General features: G+C 40.2%; 1 protein-coding gene across 1 annotated transcript in view; it reads left to right on the top strand.

Annotated features, from left to right (window-relative positions):
• The window catches only part of LOC150080029 (kin of IRRE-like protein 3), a 926,673-nt gene that overhangs the window by 842,625 nt on the left and 62,341 nt on the right, over positions 1–21,707 (top strand). The window contains 1 exon segment of the mRNA XM_090381806.1: positions 2,708–2,796. Within this exon segment, the coding sequence (XP_090237932.1) occupies positions 2,708–2,796 (89 nt within the window).

The following is a 21,707-nucleotide window of genomic DNA, read 5'->3' as shown; positions in this document are numbered from 1 at the left end:
AGTTGGTACGTTTCTCTGGGGTTACTTCTACCCATATGCAGTACTTTGCATTTGTCAAGGTTGAACTTCAGTTGCCACTTCTTAGCCCATCTGCCCAAATTATCTAGATCCTGTTGCAGTAGCACACTGCCATTACTGTCATTAACAACCCTGCCAACCTTTGTGTCATCTGCAAACTTCGACATTAAGCCTGATATACCTTCATCAATATCATTGATAAATACACAAAACAACAGTGGACCCAACACCGAACCCTGTGGGACTCCACTAATAACATTAGTCCACGAAGAGCAGCACCCATTGATTACCACCCTCTGTCTTCTCCCACTTAACCATCCTTTTATCCATTGTAGCAACTTACCCTTAATACCATTCTGCTCCAATTTGTACAGTAGTCTTCCATGCGCAACAGTGTCAAAAGCTTTCCTGAAATCCAAGTATATGATATCAAAATTATTTTTCGCATCCAGTTCCTTTGTGACCACATCATAATAACCAATCAAATTTGTCAGACAAGACTTTCCCTTAACAAACCCATGCTGTGTTTGAATTATTGCTGCAGTCTTGTCTAGATGATCCTGCAATGCATCTTTAACCAGTGACTCCATTATTTTACCCGGAACAGAAGTTAAACTAACTGGTCTGTAATTACTCGTGTCACCCTTCGATCCACCTTTGTGAATTGGGGACACATTTGCACATCTCCAGTCCGTGGGAACCTCCCCTGAGTCCAAGGATGCTCTCATAATTATGGCTAAGGGTTTGCTTAGTTGCTTTGCCGCCTCCTTTAAAATAACTGGATAGATCCCATCCACCCCAGGTGCCTTTCTTATGTTTAACTTCAACAATTTCTCCTCCACTTTGCTCTCAGTTATTACAAAATCATTAAGCACACTGCTACAATTTGATAACCTTCTTCCATTTTCAAACTGTAATAATTCCTCACGTGTGAATGTAGATGCAAAATACTCATTCAGTTTGTTTGCTATCTGAGCAGGATCATCAACAGTCGAACCATCGATGTCAAGTGGACCAATCATATTCATCCCCTTCCTTTTAGAGTTTATATAAGTAAAGAAATCCTTGCTGTTTTTCTTAGCATCCTTTGCCAAAGATTTCTCGTAATCCGCCTTCGCCTGCCGAACCTCCTTTGTGACCTGATTACAGACTAGCTTATATCTGCCACAGGCTTCTGCGTCACCTGATAATTTATATGCATCCCATGCATTTTTCTTCTCTGTCACGAGTCTCATTAGTTCATTTGATAACCATTTAGGCCTAAACCTTGAACGATATTTCTTAATCGGTATATAAAGTCTAGTAGCTTCCACGATTAATTCCTTGAATGCTTCCCACTTAGAATTTACTGTTGGTAACATCGTCAGTTGATCCCACTGTAGAGAATTTAAAAACTGTCTGAGACCACTGTACTCCCCTTTACGGAAGCAAAAACCCTTTCCTTTACCCCTGACGGTAGTTACCTCTTTGAGTAAATCCCACTTCAGCACACTGTGATCACTGCCACCTAGTGGTTCCTTTATCTGCAAATTCTTAATACACGAATGATCACTGCTGATAACCAGATCAAGAGTATTACTTTCTCTGGTTGCCTCTCGAACATGCTGCTGCAGAAAACAATCATCCAATAAATCCACAAAAGTCTGACTGGTGTGTGAGTGACCAACCCACAAGTTCCAGTCAATATCTGGGAAGTTAAAATCCCCCATTATAAGACATTCAGATTTACTGGCCCACTCTATTTCTCTGTACAATTGTTCATTGTACTCATTCAAGTCATTAGGCCTATAACACACTCCTACCCTTATTTTTCCTTTCGCAGTGCTTATCTCGCACCAAACTGACTCAACAGAGCACTGTTCATCTATATTAACTGGGTGCACTTCCTTTGATTTTATGTTTTTCTTAATTAACAGCATAACACCCCCTCCCTTTCTGTCCTGTCTATCCTTTCTGTACACATTGTACTCCCCAAATTCCAGTTCTGCATTCCTTATATCTTTGTGACACCACGTCTCTGCTATCCCAACAATATCCGCCTTTGATGTCTTGACCAACACTTCAAATTCATCAAATTTATTTACTATACTTCTAGCATTGGTATACATGCAAGCATACATGCACCTATGCCTATTCCTGGTTACCCTAACACATCCCATATACCCAACTATTCCATGATGACTGCCATCCGTCCCTGAAACCCCCAACACCCCTCGCTCCAGGTCGCTTCTTATTCTAATAGAAGTTGTGCAAGAATCACCTTCACCTCTGCCTGCGGTTACTGTTAAACTATTAGTCTTTGTATCCCCCCAAACTAGCAGTTTTCCGACCCACCTAACACTGCCTCTATAGCATCATCATAGTTTCCGGATATATTCGAATTTTCTAAATACAAGCATTTCTAGATTTATTATGACGCAAAAAATAATAAATTTGCTACTGTTTAATCGACTCATTTCTTTTTTATACTGAATCTCTTAAAAATAACTGTCAGATTTTATGTAAAAGAGAATAGAAGAGCAGAAAAAATAAACGCAGTGAAGTGTTTATCTTCTGGAAATTCCAAGATTATTACAATCAGTAAACGCACACCTTTTCAAATTAAGAAAGCAAATTCATTTTTAAAATTAAACGGTATTATAGCTATTTTTAATGTGTATAATTCGGTACCGTTTTTAAATTTTCTAAGATGTCAAACGCCTCTACGAAAGGACACAGATGATGAATGGAAACAGTGTACCTGTACAGCAGAAGAAAAGTGCCCAGACATCATACCAGGTAAAACAATTTCACATTTTATACTTATTTATGTTTCATATTTATTACGTTTCCATATAGTTTATTTATAGTCAGGAGAAAAAGCATTCATATTGGAATAATAAAATTACGATATGTGTATATTGCACCGGTTACAATAAATATCCATTCCTGTGTAAAAAGTAATTCAATCATGACAGGAAGGCTTTTGTGGGCTCGTGGCTAGCACAGTTGGTAAGATTGCGGTCTTTTCTCCCCACACTAACTGGAAAAGACCTGAGTTCGAATTCTGACATTGACGCGAGCAATTTTTATGGGACTTTTTCACAACGCGGCTGAGTCAGTCGGTTTTAGGCAAGGGTAACGTGTTTTTTTTTCTTCCGTTAACTCTGGTTTTTCGTCCAGAAAACGGAAATTCGACCGCAGAACACACGCAAATTACAGAAAATACACACACACCTTTGTCGCTGATGCTCCCGAAATCCTCCTGCAGTAACAACAAAAACAGCAGTAAATTAAAATGAGAATCCAATAAATCGATAAAGAATTTTTTTATACACAATTCTTTGATAAATTACGACATAATTAGCTAAATTTCACTGAAATTATTGTCTTTTCTGGCTTGCTGATATAGCGTTCTGCATGAACATAATTAATCCAAAGTTTTTCAGTTGTACCTACATTCCAGTGAACAATTTTATCTAAAAGAATTTATCCCAATAGGAATAAATTATATTTGCTATTGAATAGTAACTCATAACTATTCAATTATTATTGTTTTTAAACCGCTAGCATATAGAAATAATTCTCCTCTTGGCTTCACCATGTCAGTCCGCTCGTCCGCATAATTATTATTATTATTATTATTATTATTATCTGTTTATTTCCATAAGGAAACCACCCCGGGACGGCAAAGTGCCAGGAGGGTGCTAAGTACATATCAGGGTACGAGATACTACGTGCAGTGGGTTACATATACTGAACACGTAGTCTCGTCCCGAAATACATTTTATACACATTTTATGTTTAATATATACAGTATTTACATATTAATGATTCTGTACATACATTATACAGCACATATAACTTACATATTAACATAACTGTTACAGAAGGTATATTTTTACAGTCAACAGATTATTGTTCTTAAAGCAGAAAGCTTCACTTTTATTCACAATTCTTTAGTACTTTGCAGCCGATTCATATTTCAGTAAGCCTGTACGAATCCTGGAAGATCTCTTTCCGGTATGTTGCATCCTCACACAGTTTTTCGGCATCTATCTGTAGTGAGTTAAATATTCTCGCTGCATTTGATGGGAAGAATCTTTGCAGGCTACTAAGATTGTTCAGGACTGAACGCAGTGGATTATTTAGTTCTCCGCAACGTCTAGCAGTGGCACGCGGTTTAACTAGAATATTATCCAGGACTGGAGCATCCACTCTGCCTGTGAGCATTTGTGCGAGAGTGTGTATGTTCCTGTTAATTGTCCGCTGCATCCAGGGTGTGATGTTAAGGTTTGAGTAGAGAATGGCCCTTGAGATAGTAAAAGGGTGGCCAGCAACTCTGTTAAGCCATCGCAAGAACCAGTACTCGATCCCAAGGACGGACTTATAATGTGAATCTGGAGCTGAAGACCAGATTTGCGAGGCATACATTGCAATTGGCAGGACACACATTAAAATGTACTTGGTCGCTAGCTGAGGATCCCTAATTCCTACCAGTTCCTGTCTAGTAGCCCATAAAGCGGCGAATATTTTTGTCTTCATATGTGCGAAGTGTTGAGCAAAGGTGAGTCTGTCATCCCACTTAAGACCCAGGTCCAGGTGAGAGTGCACTTTTACCACATTAGACCCGTTCACAGAGATTGAGATGTCATTTTTATTCTGCTTGTAACTTATGGTCATTTGGGCAGACTTCTGTGCATTAATACGGAGCCCGATGCAATCCAGGTAGCTCTCAAATTCTCGGATTGTGCTATTTGCCATCTGGCAAATACTTTCTGCTGATTCATGGTCTTTGGAAGTGATGAAGAATTTTACATCGTCAGCATATGTTATAAAATTGTAGTACCGTGCAAGAAACGGCTCCAGGACGGCCGCGAAGAGAGTAGCCGAAAGAACTCCCCCTTGAGGCACTCCTTGCGAGATGGTAAAGCAAGATTGTAGCTTTTGGTGCTTAACAATAAGTTTCCTATGTTCTAGCAGGCTGCTTATTATAGTTAACAGATTTCCTCTTACATTAAAATAATTCTTTAAAATCGCAATGAGCGCTGGAATTGAGACGTTGTCGTAGGCTGCGGAGATATCCAAAAAAATAATATCAATTTGCTTTTTCTCATTTAGTGCTTTCTGCACGCGAAAAAGGGTTTCCAGTAAGTTTGTTATTGTTGATCTACCCGAAATAACTGAGTGCAAATGTGGTGGTCTATGGCTGAAGCAGTGTTGATTGATGGTGGGAAGAAGCGCTTTTTCGAATACCTTCTGTAGGGTGCAACTAACAGAAATTGGTCTGTAATCCTTAGCCAATTTTGGGTGTTTAATCTTTGGTATTGGGGTTACAATGTAATTTTTCCAAGCTTGCGGGAAAGCTCCTGTCCTGATGATTTTCTGATAGATGTGCAGTAATAGATCTATTATAAATGGGCTACTTACCTTAAGGATGAACATTGGAAATTTGTCTGGTCCAACAGTGGCCTTATTGGGCAGATCGTTGATTGCTTTCATTACGCTCTCTTTGGTGATTAGTATTTCACTCAATGGAGGTCTTGTTGGTTCCTCTCTTGCCGAATAGTTTCGCTTGTTTAAATCTTTCAGGAATTCCAAAATTTTGTTACCATTATCAGTGTTCTCAATTTGATTCAGTCCATGCAGGTTACTAAAAGTGTTATTAGCCCATTCCTTGAAAATGCATTCTGTCATATTCTCTGTGTTATTTCTATTGCTAGTAATTCTTTTTGCTCGTTTTAGTTTGTTATGAATAACACTGCAGTGTGCCTGTCGTTTTGCTTTGATGAAATGTGCTCTTTCTTTCTTATAACGAATGTGATCGGCAGGATGACCCGTTCTTTGCCATTTTCTATACAGTTTTTGCTTCCTGAGGAAACTTGCTTTCAGTTGTGGGTTAAACCATTCTTTTGTTCTCTCAGATATTTTGATTTCTTTTGCTGCTCCTTCCAATGCTGTTTGGTATAGCTTTTTAGTGATCATTTCTAAAGCTTCATCTACTGGCTTTTCTTGCAGGTCATTCCAGTTGTAACTAGTCAGGTGACTGAGAATGACCTCTGCATTAATATACTTCACGGAGAAAAGATACTTACTTTGCTTTTCCCAGTTCGTGTGGTTACCCTGCATGTATTTGTGTATCTTCAGTGCTGCTTCTATTTCAATGGGATTGTGGTCCGACTTAAATTTTATGCAGTTTTGCGTTAGCCTTATGTCTAAGGAACTATGGTACAACAGGTCAAGTTGCTGCATTCCCCTTGTCACTGGTGTCGGAAGCTGCGTTAAGTGCAATGCACCCAATGTCGCATCCAGCTCTTTCTTGGCCTCCCTGTGTTTCGGAAGAGGCAAATTAAAATCTCCCGCTATTACTATGTCGACTGATGGCTTTAGATTTGCAGCAAGCCAAGCATAGAGTTCGTTTCTTGTCTCCTTTGTGTGCTCAGGTGGGAGGTATATGATGCATATCTGTATTTTCACGTGCTCTTTTGAAAAGGTAACGCAAATCCCTTCAAAATTATTTGAATTGGTTTTTCGTTCTCTTATAGACTGGTATTTATTTTGATAGCAAATTATAACTCCCCCTCCTCGCCTATCTGTTCTTCCGGTTCCCACACATTTGCAGTTTGCTGCCGCAGTTAGCCGATCTAACTGTTTTCCATTTCCCAACCAGGTTTCGATTAGGCAAATGAAATCCAGGTCCCCGTACATCATCATCGTTTGTAGGGTGTGGAGCTTATTTGAGATGCTCCTCACGTTTTGTGCAAACAGGTGGATGTGATGTTCTGCATCCCCAGCTGGGGGTAGTTTTCTTGATTGCTATTGAGCCCGATTCCTTGCATCATTTTTAACCAGTGGTCTGGCCCATCTGTCTCTGTAGGGCTTGACTAAGGTACCTACTGGCCAGGCGCTTACGTCTTGTAGGCGAGTTGCCTTATCTGGTGGACAAGAGATTATAAAGGAGGAGTAAGCTGGGTGTCGTGTTTTCACTTGCTTTACTTCCACAGTTATCCCATGTTCGCCCTCACACATGGCTTTAATATTTTTGGGCTGTGTTGTGGGTCCCAGCCTTGATACAAAAATTTGCTCTCTGGTTGCAACGGAAGTAATGTTGTACATTTCAGAAAACCGTTTGTTTGTTTCTGGTGTGTTACAGGAAGACACATTAATACTTTCTCTGTGAACTGGATTACGTCGTCGGCCGTCCTCGGCGAGAGTAGGCATGAAATTTTGGGATGGGCGGGTTTTTCTACCCTCAAAAGTGTTATGCTTTTTAGGTAGCATAGTGATATGCGCATAAGTGAGTGGGTTTGCAGGAACATGATTTGAGGGGGAAGATGTAACTCTCGCGATCGTACTCTTGGAATACATGGATGCCCCAATCATTTCAGTTGATTCCTGTTGTCCTAATATTTCTGAGACTTCTTTATTTTGGTTTCGACTTTTCCTAGTGGAATGTGTGGAGCCATTTCCTTGTGCTGCCCCTAAAGTTTCACTGGATTTTGTGCTATTGCTTGCGAGGTCCTGCTGCAAACAGACAGTTCCCGGCTGGGCTTGAAATTCACATATTATTTGGCTGTCTTGTAGTTTTGCAATTCGTTCTGATACGTTTTCCCCCGAATTCAATTCTTTTCTTGTCTTCTGTTTCTGATTTTGAATGCTTTCTGTCCTCCTGTACAATCCATGCATACCACTTCTACTTTTCTTTGGGTAGCTCTGCCTCGCATAGCAAGTTTCGTCGGTTACGGGGGCCGCTGAGCCACCTTGTGCAACGAAGACTGATTCAAAGCATCCTAGCTTTTCCTCCAGTCGTTTAAGGGTGTGCAAAATTTTACTGTTTTGTTCTTTGAGAAGAAAATTCTCTTCCTGCAGTTCCTGTAGCATTTTATGTACAGGGATGAAATTGCTCGCGAGGTTTTCAGCGTATTCCACAGCCTGCATCGAAAAGGGGCTGATGCAGTCTGCAAGGATATCCTTTAATTCCGTACGCGAGACATATTCTTTACGGTTCTCCTCCTGCCTTTCATCCGGGCTATGATTGCTCCTCTGTCTAGCGAAAGCCCCTTCAGAGTGCTCGCAGTCTTCCGGGCAAATATCGCATCCCAAGGTTTCAAAAATTGATCCTACAGGATGGCCCAAGATGCCATTTCCAAGGTCAGTCTGAGAGAGGATTTCTCTTGTTGCTTGTTCAAGGTCATTAATCTGTTCTGTGCATGAATCTTCACAAATGACTTCATTAGGTAATTCTTCATTATTTTTCCCTGTTTGTTGCCTACAAGCGTCACATTCAAACTTGCGTTTTCTAGTTTTGTTTAATCTCTTAATATCTACAGAAGTACAATCCGGCTTATTGCAATAGTTTTTGTGACAAGTAACGCATTTAATTATGAAGTCATCATTGGTCAGACATATGCAGCAAGTAAGCGGCACGGCTGATGCGCTGAAATCTGTCATTCTGAAATGCAAATGGGAGCCGGAATTTCAGTAATTTCGAGGCAGGTAGTCTTTAGTACAACAAGATAGGGCACTTCTATCGTTCGATGACTAGCCTATGAAATATGCAGGTGGAAATGGGGGAGGTTTTAATCCCTAACTTTGTCACCGTTTGACCTTGTCCAGAGCTTAAGTGCCGTATTGCCTTAAGCAGAATATTGCTATGTTCCGCTGCACTGAATCGCTATAAACCAACCGTTCCTCTCAACTATTACACGAAGTATGAATGCTTAAAATCAAGATTAGACATATTACCTGTTCAGGATTCCATTAGTAGACACTATATCCGGATTCCACTTCTCATAAGCTCTCTGTCAATATGCAGTTCATTTATGATTCTTTCAGATTAACTTAGGTATTTGAGTATTTTTAGGAGCACATAATTCAGTAACTCACTGACCTTCGCCTCCTAGCGGCCTTTTCAAATTTAAAATTCAAATCCTAACGGATGGATTTCATAAAAATTTTTGTCTGGCCCCCTTCAAAAGATTACTGAAGTCTCACAGATTTTATTGAACTGATGCAAATAGAAAATCGGCAATTGTCTCTTTTGTTCCACTCGAGTTGCAGTGAACAGATGATCATGGAATTTTATGCTTTCCTCTTTTAGAAAGATTTGTCAAGCCTTCCGAATATTTCATTAAAATAGGACCAGCAAAGATAAAAATGCTGACATTATTATTTAATCTTTTTCATACATATCACATACGCTCTCCATTTACCATATATTGTAACTGAAGCAGAACTACAATATATGGATAGTCTATGTGATATGTGCGGTGCCATGCGCTGGTTCTGGCATGAAACGGCAATGTGATGGAAGCGTATAAACGAAATGTTCTCATTTCGCGGATAAAAATCGTTGCTTTTTGATTACATTTTATTATAAATATGTTATAAATTATATTTTGTTATAAATTACAATCATGATTTTTGCCTTAGTGTTGGCGAAGTGCTGTTGGAAGATCTGGCCTTCATCCCAGGTAAACCCTAGATCAGTGTGATGCGAGACCTTTTGGACCCTAATACCATTCATGTAGATATCTATCTTCACGTTCTTCTTCAGGTTGGTGAAAGACATTTGTGCTGACTTGGTCGGGTTTATGGATAAGCGAATATTCTCAAGATAATAGTCAAATTCTTCTATTAGGGCTGTGGATTGTTTGTTATTTGGTTTTTAGGAGCGTTAAGAGTGAAGTGGAAAATTATCGACCTGTCAGTCTGACTTCAGTGGTAGGGAAAATCATCGAGGCAATGCTCAAGAGTGGTTTTCAGGATCATTTGGATCGAATTGAAATTCTCAAGGATACTCAGCACGGTTTTGTAAAGGGAAAATCATGTTTAACAAATCTGCTTCGCTATTTTCAAAGGGTCACTCATGAGCTGGATTTAGGGAATAATTTCGACATTGTTTATTTAGATTTCAGCAAAGCTTTTGACTCAGTCCCTTATGAGTGGGTTGCTCTATAAGCTGGAACAGGTTGGAATCACTGGAAAAATCCTTAGATGGATAGCAGGATGGCTTCAAGGCAGGAGGCAGAGGGTTGTGATAAATGGCTATTCCTCAGATTGGATTGATGTAAGAAGTGGGGTTCCCCAAGGATCAGTTTTAGGACCACTGTTGTTTTTAATTTTCACAAACGACATCGATGAAGGGATAGCGGGCGTGATTTTTAAATATGCAGATGATATTAAAATTGGTAGAGTAGTTAATGATCACTGTCAAGGTGAGCTTCTTCAGAGAGACCTAGATAGACTTCAGGAATGGTCAGAAAAATGGCACCTATGCTTTAATCCAACAAAGCGTAAGGTATTACATCTGGGAAACAGTAATCCCAAAATAACTTATTCACTTGGAGGAGTTCTACTAAACCCAGTACTGGAGGAAAGGGACTTGGATGTTTCTATACTGTCAGATATGAAATTCTCTGAGCATTGTAAACAGGTTGCAAGGCAGGCCCATGGTGTTCTATCGAACTTTTGCAAGTAGAGATAGGGACGTGATAATCCCAATATATAAGGCTGTTAAGGTATGGAGACCGCACCTAAAGAAAGACATCAAGCTTCTTGAAAGGGTGCAAAGACAGGGAACTCGCTTGGTGAGTTCGGCAAAAGGGCGCCCTTATGAAGAAAGACTTCGAATATGTGGGTTGCAGAGTTTGGAAATTAGACACCTTAGAGGAGATTTGATTGAGGTGCTTAAGGCTCTGAGAGGCATCAGTAAAATGAATGAGGACGAAATTTTCAAGATTATAAATGATGCTAGAACTACGGGACATAAATTCAAGTTACCGAGGGAAATGTTTAGATTGGACAACAGGAAGTTTTATTTTAGTCGTCGAGTTATAAATTATCGGAATAAGTTGCCCACATGGGTGATAGAGGCTGACAGTTTCGGGAAATTCAACGGTGATCTGGATAGTACCTTCGGGTAAGGGAAGTGCATAGGATGATAGGTTTAATTTTCTCTTATTTTATTAATTATTATTATTTATATATTTATTTATTTATTTTATTTTTTTATCATTGTTCTATTCGCGTTTTTTTTTTTTTTTTTTATGGCTGGTGCAGCATTAGCCATAGGCTTTCTTGCACCATTTAAGCCCTTCACGGCCACAAGGCCAGGGGTTAACAGTAATATTACAATATGTAAGAAAAAGAAATTAATAAATTAAATATAAAAACACATATATGAACGGATAAAAAGTAAATACAGCTGAACACTCAAAGTATAATACAATTAAAAACATCACAATGTGCAAAGAATATATAGGTGGAAAACTGTGTTAGGGAAAACTGTGTTGTGTTAGGGTAGCTAAGAATAGAAACAGGTGCAGGTACACTTGCGTGTACACCAATGCTAGGAGTTTAGTAAATAAATTTGATGAATTTGAGGTATTGCTCAAAACATCGAAGGCAGATATTGTTGGGATATCAGAGACGTGGTGTCACACAGATATAAGGGATGCACAACTGCAATTTGGGGAGTACAACGTCTGCAGAAAGGATAGACTGGATAGGAAGGGAGGTGGGGTTATGCTATTAGTTAAGAAACACATAAAAACCAAGGAAGTGAAGCCAGTCGACATCGCTGGACAGTGCAGTGTCGAGTCAGTTTGGTGTGACCTAAGCATTGGGAGATCAAAATTGAGAGTAGGAGTGTGCTATAGGCCTAATGACTCTGATGAGTATAATAAGGAACTGTACAGGGAAATAGAGTGGGCCAGTAAATCAGAGAGTCTTATAATGGGAGATTTTAATTTCCCAGATATTGACTGGAATTTGGGGGCTGGTTACTCACACACTAGCAGGGCTTTTGTGGATTTATTGGATGATTGGTTTCTACATCAGCATGTTTGGGAGGCAACTAGAGGGAGTAATACTCTTGATTTGATTATCAGCAGTGATTCTTCATGCATTAAGAATCTGCAGATAAATGAACCACTAGGTGGCAGTGATCACAGTGTGCTGAAGTGGGATTTACTCAAAGAGGTAACTACCATTAGGGGTAAAGGGAAGGGTTATTGCTTCCGTAAAGGCGACTGCGATGGACTGAGACAGTATTTAAATTCTATACAGTGGGACCAACTGATGATGTTACCAACAGCAAATTCAAAATGGGAAGCATTCAAAGAACTTATCTTGGAAGCTACTAGGGTTTACATACCAACTAAGAAATATTGTTCAAGGTTTAGGCTAAAATGGATGTCAGATGAAGTAATGAGGCATATGGCAGAGAAGAAAAATGCATGGGATACTTACAAATTAACACATGACACAGAAGCCTATGATAGATACAAGTTGATATGCAACCAAGTTACAAAGGAGGTTAGGCAGGCGAAGGTAGATTACGAGAAATCTTTGGCAAGGGATGCAAAGGAAAACAGCAAAGAGTTCTTTACTTATGTAAACTCTAGAAGGAAGGGGATGAATCAGATTGGTCCACTTGATATTGATGGGTCAAGTGTTGATGATCCTGCTCAGGTAGCTAACGAACTAAATGAATATTTTGCATCGACATTCACACATGAGGAGTTATTCACCAAGGGGAATGCCAGAGGTGTATTCAACTCTAGCAGTAAGCTACAGAATCTTGAAATAACTGGGAGTAAATGGAGGAGAAACTGTTGAAGATAAACACAAGAAAGGCACCCGGGGTGGATGGGATCTATCCAGTTATATTAAAGGAGGCAGCAAAGGAAGTAAGCAAACCCCTAGCCATAATTATGAGAGCTTCCTTGGACTCAGGGGAGGTACCCATAGACTGGAAATGTGCAAATGTGACCCCAATTCACAAAGGAGGATCAAAGGCTGACACAAGTAATTATAGACCTGTGAGCTTAACTTCAGTTCCAGGAAAATTAATGGAGGCACTGGTTAAAGAAGCACTGCAGGATCATTTAGACAAGACTTCAGTTATAGCTCAGACACAGCATGGTTTTGTTAAGGGGAAGTCTTGCCTGACCAACTTGATTGGATACTATGATGCAGTCACAAAAGAACTGGATGCAGGGAATAACTTTGATATTATATACTTGGATCTTAGAAAGGCTTTTGATACTGTTGCACATGAAAGACTACTACACAAACTGGAGCAGTGTGACATTGGAGGCAAATTGCTGCTATGGATAAAGGGGTGGTTGAGGGGGAGAAGGCAGAGAGTGGTAATCAATGGACACTGCTCATTGTGGACTAATCTTATTAGTGGAGTCCCTCAGGGCTCAGTGTTGGGTCCATTATTGTTTTCTGTATTTATAAATGATAGTGATGATGGTATATCAAGCTTAATGTCCAAGTTTGCAGATGATACAAAGGTTGGCAGGGTTGTCAAGGACACTACTGACACTATGCTGCTGCAACAGGATCTGGAAAGGTTGAGCAGATGGGCTGAGAGGTGGCAAATGAAGTTTAACATTGACAAATGTAAAGTACTACACATGGGAAACAGCAACCCCAGAGCAACGTATCAACTCTGTGGTACTACACTGACAGTGGTAGAGAATGAAAGGGACTTGGGGGTGGTTGTGCAGGCAGATATGAAGTTCTCTGAGCAGTGCAGACGGGCTGCAAGAGTAGCTCATGCAGTATTGTCAATGATATAGAGGAATGTTTCCAGCAGGGATAGGGAGGTGATTATTCCATTGTATAAGGCAATGGTCAGGCCACACCTAGAGTACTGTATACAGGTCTGGAGGCCTCATTTCAAGAAGGATGTACAGCTGCTGGAACGAGTACAGAGAAGGGCAACAAGATTAGTGAATGGAACAAAGGGGTGCTCTTACGAAGAAAGGCTTAAGTTTTGCAAATTACAGTGTCTGGAGACTAGGCACCAGCGAGGTGATCTGATAGAGGTGTATAAAGCCTTAAATGGTATAAGCATGCTCAATGCTCATGGGATTCTTCCTCTAGCTCAGAAAAATCACCTGAGAGGGCATAAATTCAAATTGAGGAAAGACAGATGTAGGATAGACGTGCGGAAATTTGCCTTTAGCCAGCGGGTGGTTGGTTGGTGGAACAGACTTCCATCCCTTGTGGTGGAGGTTGATAGCCTAAATAAGTTTAAGGCTCAGCTGGACAGGTATTTTGAACGAACAGAGGGGTGAATTGGAAGTGGTTTTTTTTTTTTTTTTTTTTTTGGCTGATTCTGCATAAGCTTGCTTTCTTGCATCAAATGCCTCTACTAATGCTAATGCTAACTGCAAGGTTGGTTGGTAAGCCATCTGCATGTCGCATTGCTGGATTGCGGCGTTAAGGCGAGCTTCAAGGAGAATCAGGGACAGGGAAGTACAATTTAAGAATGCGGCATCTGTACTCCCTATCACAAGAAAACTTATTAAAGTGAGCATCCAAAGCTGATATGGCAGAAACCTATCGGAGAGGTAGAGAGACGGCTGAGATGTGGGCATAGAGTTGGAGTCGCTCTGAGGGAAGGCTGAGGGACTCTCAAAGAGCACAGGTCCTAGAATGATGGTGCCGAGATCTTTCCAGTGATCATTTTTACAGTTGTGGTAAGGCATTTCACCCTAATCAGCGTGGGAAGCCTGTGATATTTTTTCAAACTGGCCATTTCAGTTGTCCTTAACTGTATAGGGAAGTTTATGTTAGTTTATGACCCATTTTAAGAGCCAAAACTCAGTAGAAAAGAGTGGTCGAATTGTGCTAGGGGCGGCAGATGCCCATACTTCTGCAGCATATAGAAGCGGAGAGCATACCGTGCTTTTTATATATCTTCTGGTGGTCGTTACTTCATTAATATAATGCAAATGCTGTTTGGCCATCCACCGGAGTCGAGCTGCCTGGGTGAGCAGCTTTTCCATGTGGTTACCAAAGCAGAGCATAGGATCAAATACAACGCCCAAATTAGTATGTTTCTTGACGATGGGAATTGCATAGTGTTGGCTGAATATAGGAAGGCGTTTTCTTTAATGAGAATATCGTAAATTCAGACTTTTCTGGATTTATTTTTAGTGCAAACTGGTTGAGGTAATTTGCAAATTCCAGGAGTATATTGTTAATTCATGCTGTGAACGTGGTAAGATCATCATGTGGAGAAATCAGTGTGAGGAGTTTCATATCATCAGCATAACATAGATTATCATGCCTGGATTCAACAAGCGGCGAGATATGCGCTGTAAATAAGAGGCTGGGTAAGACACCACCCTGTGGGACGCCTGAAGAGACACATCGCTCGTATGTTTGGCCATGGACAGTAAGCCGGATTGTTCTATTTTGAAGGAGTGAAGTGAGGAACTGTAGAGTGTTTCCCTTGATTTGATAATGGTCTGAAAGTAGCTTCAGCATTGCAGGAACGTGTATTGAGTGAAAAGCTGCTTCGAGGTCTACATAGGTGACTGCAAGCTCTGCATGAGATTCACACGCAGAGAGGATAGAGCTGGTGGTGGCTGAGATGAGGAAGAGGGTAGTGGATTCGATGAGGCTGATGTGGAAGTTGTTTAATTAGAATGGGGAGAAGTACCTTCTCTAGGAGTTTTAGAAGACATGAGGCGTTGGAGTTTGGCCGGTCGTGCTTAAGAAGAGTAGTTGATTGAATTTTTGGTATAGGCTTCACGAGGTAGATGTTCCACTGCTGGGGAAAGAAATTACTTGATAAAATAGTTAGCAGGGGACCCAAAATGTATGGGCTAAGACATTTAATAATGAATTGGGGTATTTCATCTGCACCTGCCTTAGCAGAAGCCGGTGTAGAATTTATGGCAGCAATCAGCTGTTCCCTGGAAATTGATACTGCAGATAGTGTCAGGTGGGATTTCAGTTGTAGGTGTCTCAAGATGAGCACATTGTTCCGGGGTCGATGCAAATCTAGATATAAAGTCTAGCCACCGGTTAGGTTCACGTTTTTGTGGGAAATCAGAAGGCCGTTCAAAGTAGGGGGTTTTTCCTCTACGAAGGGTGGTGTCCATATAATTCTTAATTGTTTGAGATTTCAGCCTGTTGAATGTTGCACGGGCTCTAGAGTAGACTATCCTGTCTTGAACACTTTGCGACTGCTTCCACATTTTGTGGAGTTGCTGTTCTAATTTGAAGCTCATATTAAATGGGGAGTCCACCATGCTCTGGACCGAGGCATAACAGAAATTCTCTTTGATGCTGCAAATGTCGCAATCGTCTTAAGCCAATTAGTAAGCAGATTTACTGCAATTTCAAGATAACAGTTTTCTAGGACTAACCACGGGATGGCAGAGGCAGCCTCAACGCATTTAGCAATGCTCAAAAATCTGGGACTAAATATTACTTTGGTGTTAAATGAATTCATAACATTGAAGTTTGGAGCAGGTATCTGTAAAAGAACAATAATTGGCTTGTGGTCCGTATTAAAATAAGTCTCTGGCATGTAATCAGGTGTGCAAGGAAAAGAGGCAAGAATGAGATCTAGTTGATTGTTACCTCTGGTCGGAAGGTCGTTCATCATTTGTAACCCTGTACAAGATAGGTTTGACAGGAGCATTTTCTGAAGGTTAGCTAGTTGGGGAGGAAGATTAAAGTTTCCACAGACAAAGTGCAAATGGCTGAATGATGAAACTGGTTAATGATCCAATTTGATATTTCATGGATGGTGTCATATGAAGGTGCTGAGGTATATATAAAACAATTACATCTATAAGAACGCCATGGTAGCTGAGAGTAACAGCGAGAGCTTCAAATGCTGTTGTTTTGCTCACTTGATGAACAAGTGAGGCCTGTGAGCTCTTAAAGAAAATGGCAACGCCGCCTCCTCTTTGGCCAACTCTGGAAATAAACGCTGATTTATACCCATCTGGGGTACAAGATGTAAAAAATTCTTGGTCTTTATCAAGCCAGGATTCTGTAACACAGAGAATATCGATATCACTAGCGAGCAGAATTTGATCAATCATATCCAGTTTTTTGCGTAGGCTTCTAATATTCTGGTACAAGACTCTGATTATGTAAGTTTTTTGGATCTTTTTAAGGCAAGTGTCTCTAGTATTTTTATTCAAGGCAGGCTTTCTAATTTGTCGGTTCGTGACCCACATTGTGATGAGCATTCCCGAACTGTTATTTATTTATGGTTGAAGGCTGATGGTACCAATTTGATGATGCCGCTGTTAGTCACCACTTGTATAATTTTGAATTATGCGGCGCACATTTTGAGAAATTGCCCGGAATGTGGGGAATTCATGCTTGTTCCCTTGCAGCGTTGATTACTATCGAGGAGGGTGAATTAGTTGAGGTTATTATTATTATTATTATTATTATTATTATTATTATTATTATATTGAATGCAAAGAAATGTCTCACATAATTTAAGGAACCCAAAAGCAATTACTTTGCCTCACCCTAGGATACTAAATAGATTTGGAGATAGGCACACAATGAATGTAATAAACAACTTGTTGGCTAGCATTGATTTCAGGCTCAGGAGAAGTTATCCCATCTCCAAATTAAAATTCCTAATAAGAAAATTCTTGATACTCAATGACACAATAGATTAGAATTGATATGCAGATAAACTACCTCTGTTTACAGTGTGGAATATACTATGTGTAGTGACTTCATAGTCTTTTCTGTAAGATAACAAATTTGTACAAAACTTGTAAAGGAAGAACGACAACTTGTTGTCAAGAAATTTACTTTCTTAACAAGTTAATTTATTGTAAACGAATTATCTTGATAAATAAAATTGTATTGTATTGTATTGTATTTTTATTATTATTATTATTATTATTATTATTATTATTTGTTTATTTCCATAAGTAAACCACCCCGGGACGTCAAAGTGCCAGGAGGGTGCTAAGTACATATCAGGGTACGAGATACTACGTGCAGTGGGTTACATATACTGAACACGTAGTCTCGTCCCGACATATTATATACACATTTTATGTTTAATATATACAGTATTTAAACATTAATCATTCTGTACAAACATTCTACAACTCATATATTTACAATTCACTAATAATTCCATCTATAACTTACATATTTGCATAACTGTTACAGAAGGTATATCTTTTCAGTCAACAAATTATTATTGTTCTTAACGCAGAAAGTTTCACTTTTATTCACAATTCTTTGGTACTTTGCCGCCGATTCATTTTTCAGTAAGTCTGTACAAATTCTGAAAGATCTCTTTCCGGTATGCTGCATCCCCACACAGGTTGTTGATGGGGGCTCTTTTTCTCAGAAAATGGTCTGATATATTTCGGCCCTGGAGGGATTGTGCAAGGCTCAAGGGGTAGAATTTTTTTTCAGCCTGGACTGTACTTGTTAACAGGAGAGATTGCTTCTACAGGGATGGGATACACTTAAATAGAAAGGGTGCAAGAATTTTTGCTGATGCTGTCGAGGCAGAGTTAGGTGGGTCGGAAAACTGCTAGTTGGGGGGGATACAGGGACTATTTTTTTTTTTTTTTTTTTTTTTATTTGGTAGTTGTTGGCGCATCGGCTTCTGTGGCCATATTGCACCTCCAAAGGTTTTTGCAGTACAGTGATCCAAGCCCGAGGCGGGAATCGAACCCGCGACCTTTGGGTTGCCGGGCAGGTACTTTACCCATTCGGCTAGCCCGGTCGGCATACAGGGACTAATAGATTAACAGGACTAACCACGGTGCACTGCTTCTATTGAAATGAGCAGAAGCCTGAAAAACAAGATTCAGGATATTTCAGAGACTGCTGGGAGTCATTGCGGTACAAGTAAACACATGGTTGTGTTAGGGTAGCCAAGAATAGAAACAGGTGCATGTATACCTGCGTGTACACCAATGCTAGGAGTTTTGCAAATAAATTTGATGAATTTGAGGTATTGCTCAAAACATCAAAGGCAGATATTGTTGGGATATCAGACACGTGGTGTCACACAGATATAAGGAGTGCAGAACTGGAATTTGGGGAATACAATGTGTATAGAAAGGATAGACAGGGCAGGAGGGGAGGATGGGTTATGCTATTAGTTAAGAAACACATAAAGTCCAAGGAAGTGAAGCCAGTCGACATCGATGGACAGGGCAGTGTCGAGTCAGTTTGGTGTGACATAAGCATAGGGAAATCAAAATTGAGAGTAGGAGTGTGCTATAGGCCTAATGACTCTGATGAGTATAATAAGATATTGTACAGGGAAATAGAGTGGGCCAGTAAATCAAGGAGTCTTATAATGGGGGATTTTAATTTCCCAGATATTGACTGGAATTTGTGGATTGGTCACTCACACACTAGCAAGGCTTTTGTGGATTTATTGGTTGATTGTTTTCTACATCAGCATGTTCGTGAGGTAACAAGAGGAGCAATACTCTTGATCTGATTATCAGTAGTGATTCTTCATGCATTAAGAATCTGCAGATAAATGAACCACTAGGTGGCAGTGATCACAGTGTGTTGAAGTGGGATTTACTCAAGGAGGTAACTACCATCAGAGGTAAAGGGAAGGGTTTTTGTTTTCGTATGAGACAGTATTTCATTTATGAGACAGATGGTCTGAGACAGTATTTAAATTCTATACAGTGAGTCCAACTGATGATGTTACCAACAAGAAACTCAAAATGGGAAGCATTCAAGGAACTAATCTTGGAGGCTACCAGGCTTTACATACCAACTAAGAAATATTGTTCAAGGTTTAGGCCTAAATGGTTGTCAGATGAACTAATGAGACATGTGGCAGAGAAGAAAAATGCATGGGATACATACAAATTAATGTGTGACATGGAAGCCTATGATAGATATACGTTGGTCTGTAACCAAGTCACAAAGGAGATTAGGCAGGCAAAGGCAGACTACGAAAAATCCTTGGCAAAGGATGCAAAGAAAAACAGAAAAGAGTTCTTTACCTATTTAAACTCAAGAAGGAAAGGGATGAATCAGGTTGGTCCACTGGATATTGATGGTTCAACAGTTGAAGATCCTGCTAAGGTGGCTAACAATCTAAACGAGTATTTTGCATCTACATTCACGCATGAGGAGTTATTCAGGAAGGAGAATGATGTAGGTAATTTAAACATTGGCAGTGAGCTGGATGATTTTGTAATAACTGAGTGGAAAGTGGAGGAGAGATTGTTGAGGATAAACATAAAAAAGGCACCTGGGGTGGGTGGAATCTATCCAGTTATATTAAAGGAGGCAGCAAAGGAAGTAAGCAAACCCCTAGCCATAATTATGAGAGCTTCTTTGGACTCAGGGGAGGTACCCATAGACTGGAGATGTGCTAATGTAACCCCAATTCACAGAGGAGGATCAAAGGCTGACACAAGTAATTATAGACCTGTTAGTTTAACTTCTGTTCCAGGAAAATTAATGGAGGCACTAGTTAAAGAAGCACTGCGGGATCATCTAGACAAGAATTCAGTTATAGCTCAGACGCAACATGGTTTTGTTAAGGGCAGGTCTTGCCGGACCAGTTTGATTGGATACTATGATGTAGTCACCAAAGAACTGGGTGCAGGGAATAACTTTGATATTATATATTTGGATCTTAGAAAGGCTTTTGATACTGTTGTACATGGAAGACTGCTGCAGATATTGGAGCAGTGTGGCATTGGAGGCAAATTGCTGTTATGGAAAAGGGGATGGTTGAGTGGCAGAAGACAGAGTGGTAATCAATGGACACTGCTCAATGTGGACTAATCTTATTAGTGGAGTTCCTCAGGGTTCAGTGTTGGGTCCGTTGTTTTCGGGGTTTATGAATGATATTGATGATGGGATATCAAGTTTAATGTCCAAGTTTGCAGATGATACAAAGGTTGGCAGGGTTGGTAAGGACACCACTGATGCTATGCTGCTGCAACAGGATCTGGAAAGGTTCAATAGATGGGTTGAGAGGTGGCAAATGAAGTTTAACATTGAAAAATGTAAAGTACTACATATGGGAAACAGTAACCCCAGAGCAACGTATCAACTCTGCGGTACTACACTGACAGTGGTGGAGAATGAAAAGGACCTGGGGGTAATTGTGCAGGCAGATATGAAGTTCTCTGAGCAGTGCAGATGAGCTGCAAGGGTAGCTCATGGTGTCTTTTCAATGATATATACAGGAATTTTTCTAGCAGGGATAAGGAGGTGATTATTCCCTTGTATAAGGCAATGGTTAGGCCACATCTTGAGTACTGTATACAGTTCTGGAGGCCTCATTTCAAGAAGGATGTAGAGCTGCTGGAACGGGTACAGAGAAGGGCAACAAGATTAGTGAATGGAACAAAGTGTTGCTCTTACGAAGAAAGGCTTAAGTTTTGCAAATTACAGTCTGGAGACTAGGCACCGGCAAGGTGATCTGATAGAGGTGTATAAGACTTTGAATGGTTTGAGCATTCTGAATGCCAATGGGATTCTTCATCTTGCTCAGTATAATCAGCTCAGAGGGCAGAATTCAAATTGAGGAAGGACGGATGTCGGATAGATGTGCGGAAATTTGCCTTTGGCTAGCGGGTGGTTGGTTGGTGGAACCGACTTCCATCACCTGTTGTTGAAGTTGATAGCCTAAACAAATTTAAGGCTCAGCTGGACAGGTATTTCGAGCGCACGGAGGGGTGAAATGGGAGTGGTGTTTTTTTTTTTTTTTTTTTTTGGCTGATGCTGAATAAGCTTGCTTTCTTGCATCATATGCCTCTACTAATGCTAATGCTAATGCTAATGCTAATATACCTTGGGGCCAGGAAGCTGGATGTATAACCTTTTGATAGACAGCAGGAGAACACATTATAAGAAAGAGGCATATCGTGTTTGCCGGCTTTTAAGCCCTTTAACCTGAACTGAGA

Source organism: Mastigoproctus giganteus, chromosome 9 (assembly GCF_048544385.1).
Source record: "Mastigoproctus giganteus isolate SK-2022 chromosome 9, ASM4854438v1, whole genome shotgun sequence".
NCBI lineage: Eukaryota > Metazoa > Arthropoda > Arachnida > Uropygi > Thelyphonidae > Mastigoproctus > Mastigoproctus giganteus.
This window is presented reverse-complemented; position numbering and strand designations above follow the sequence as displayed.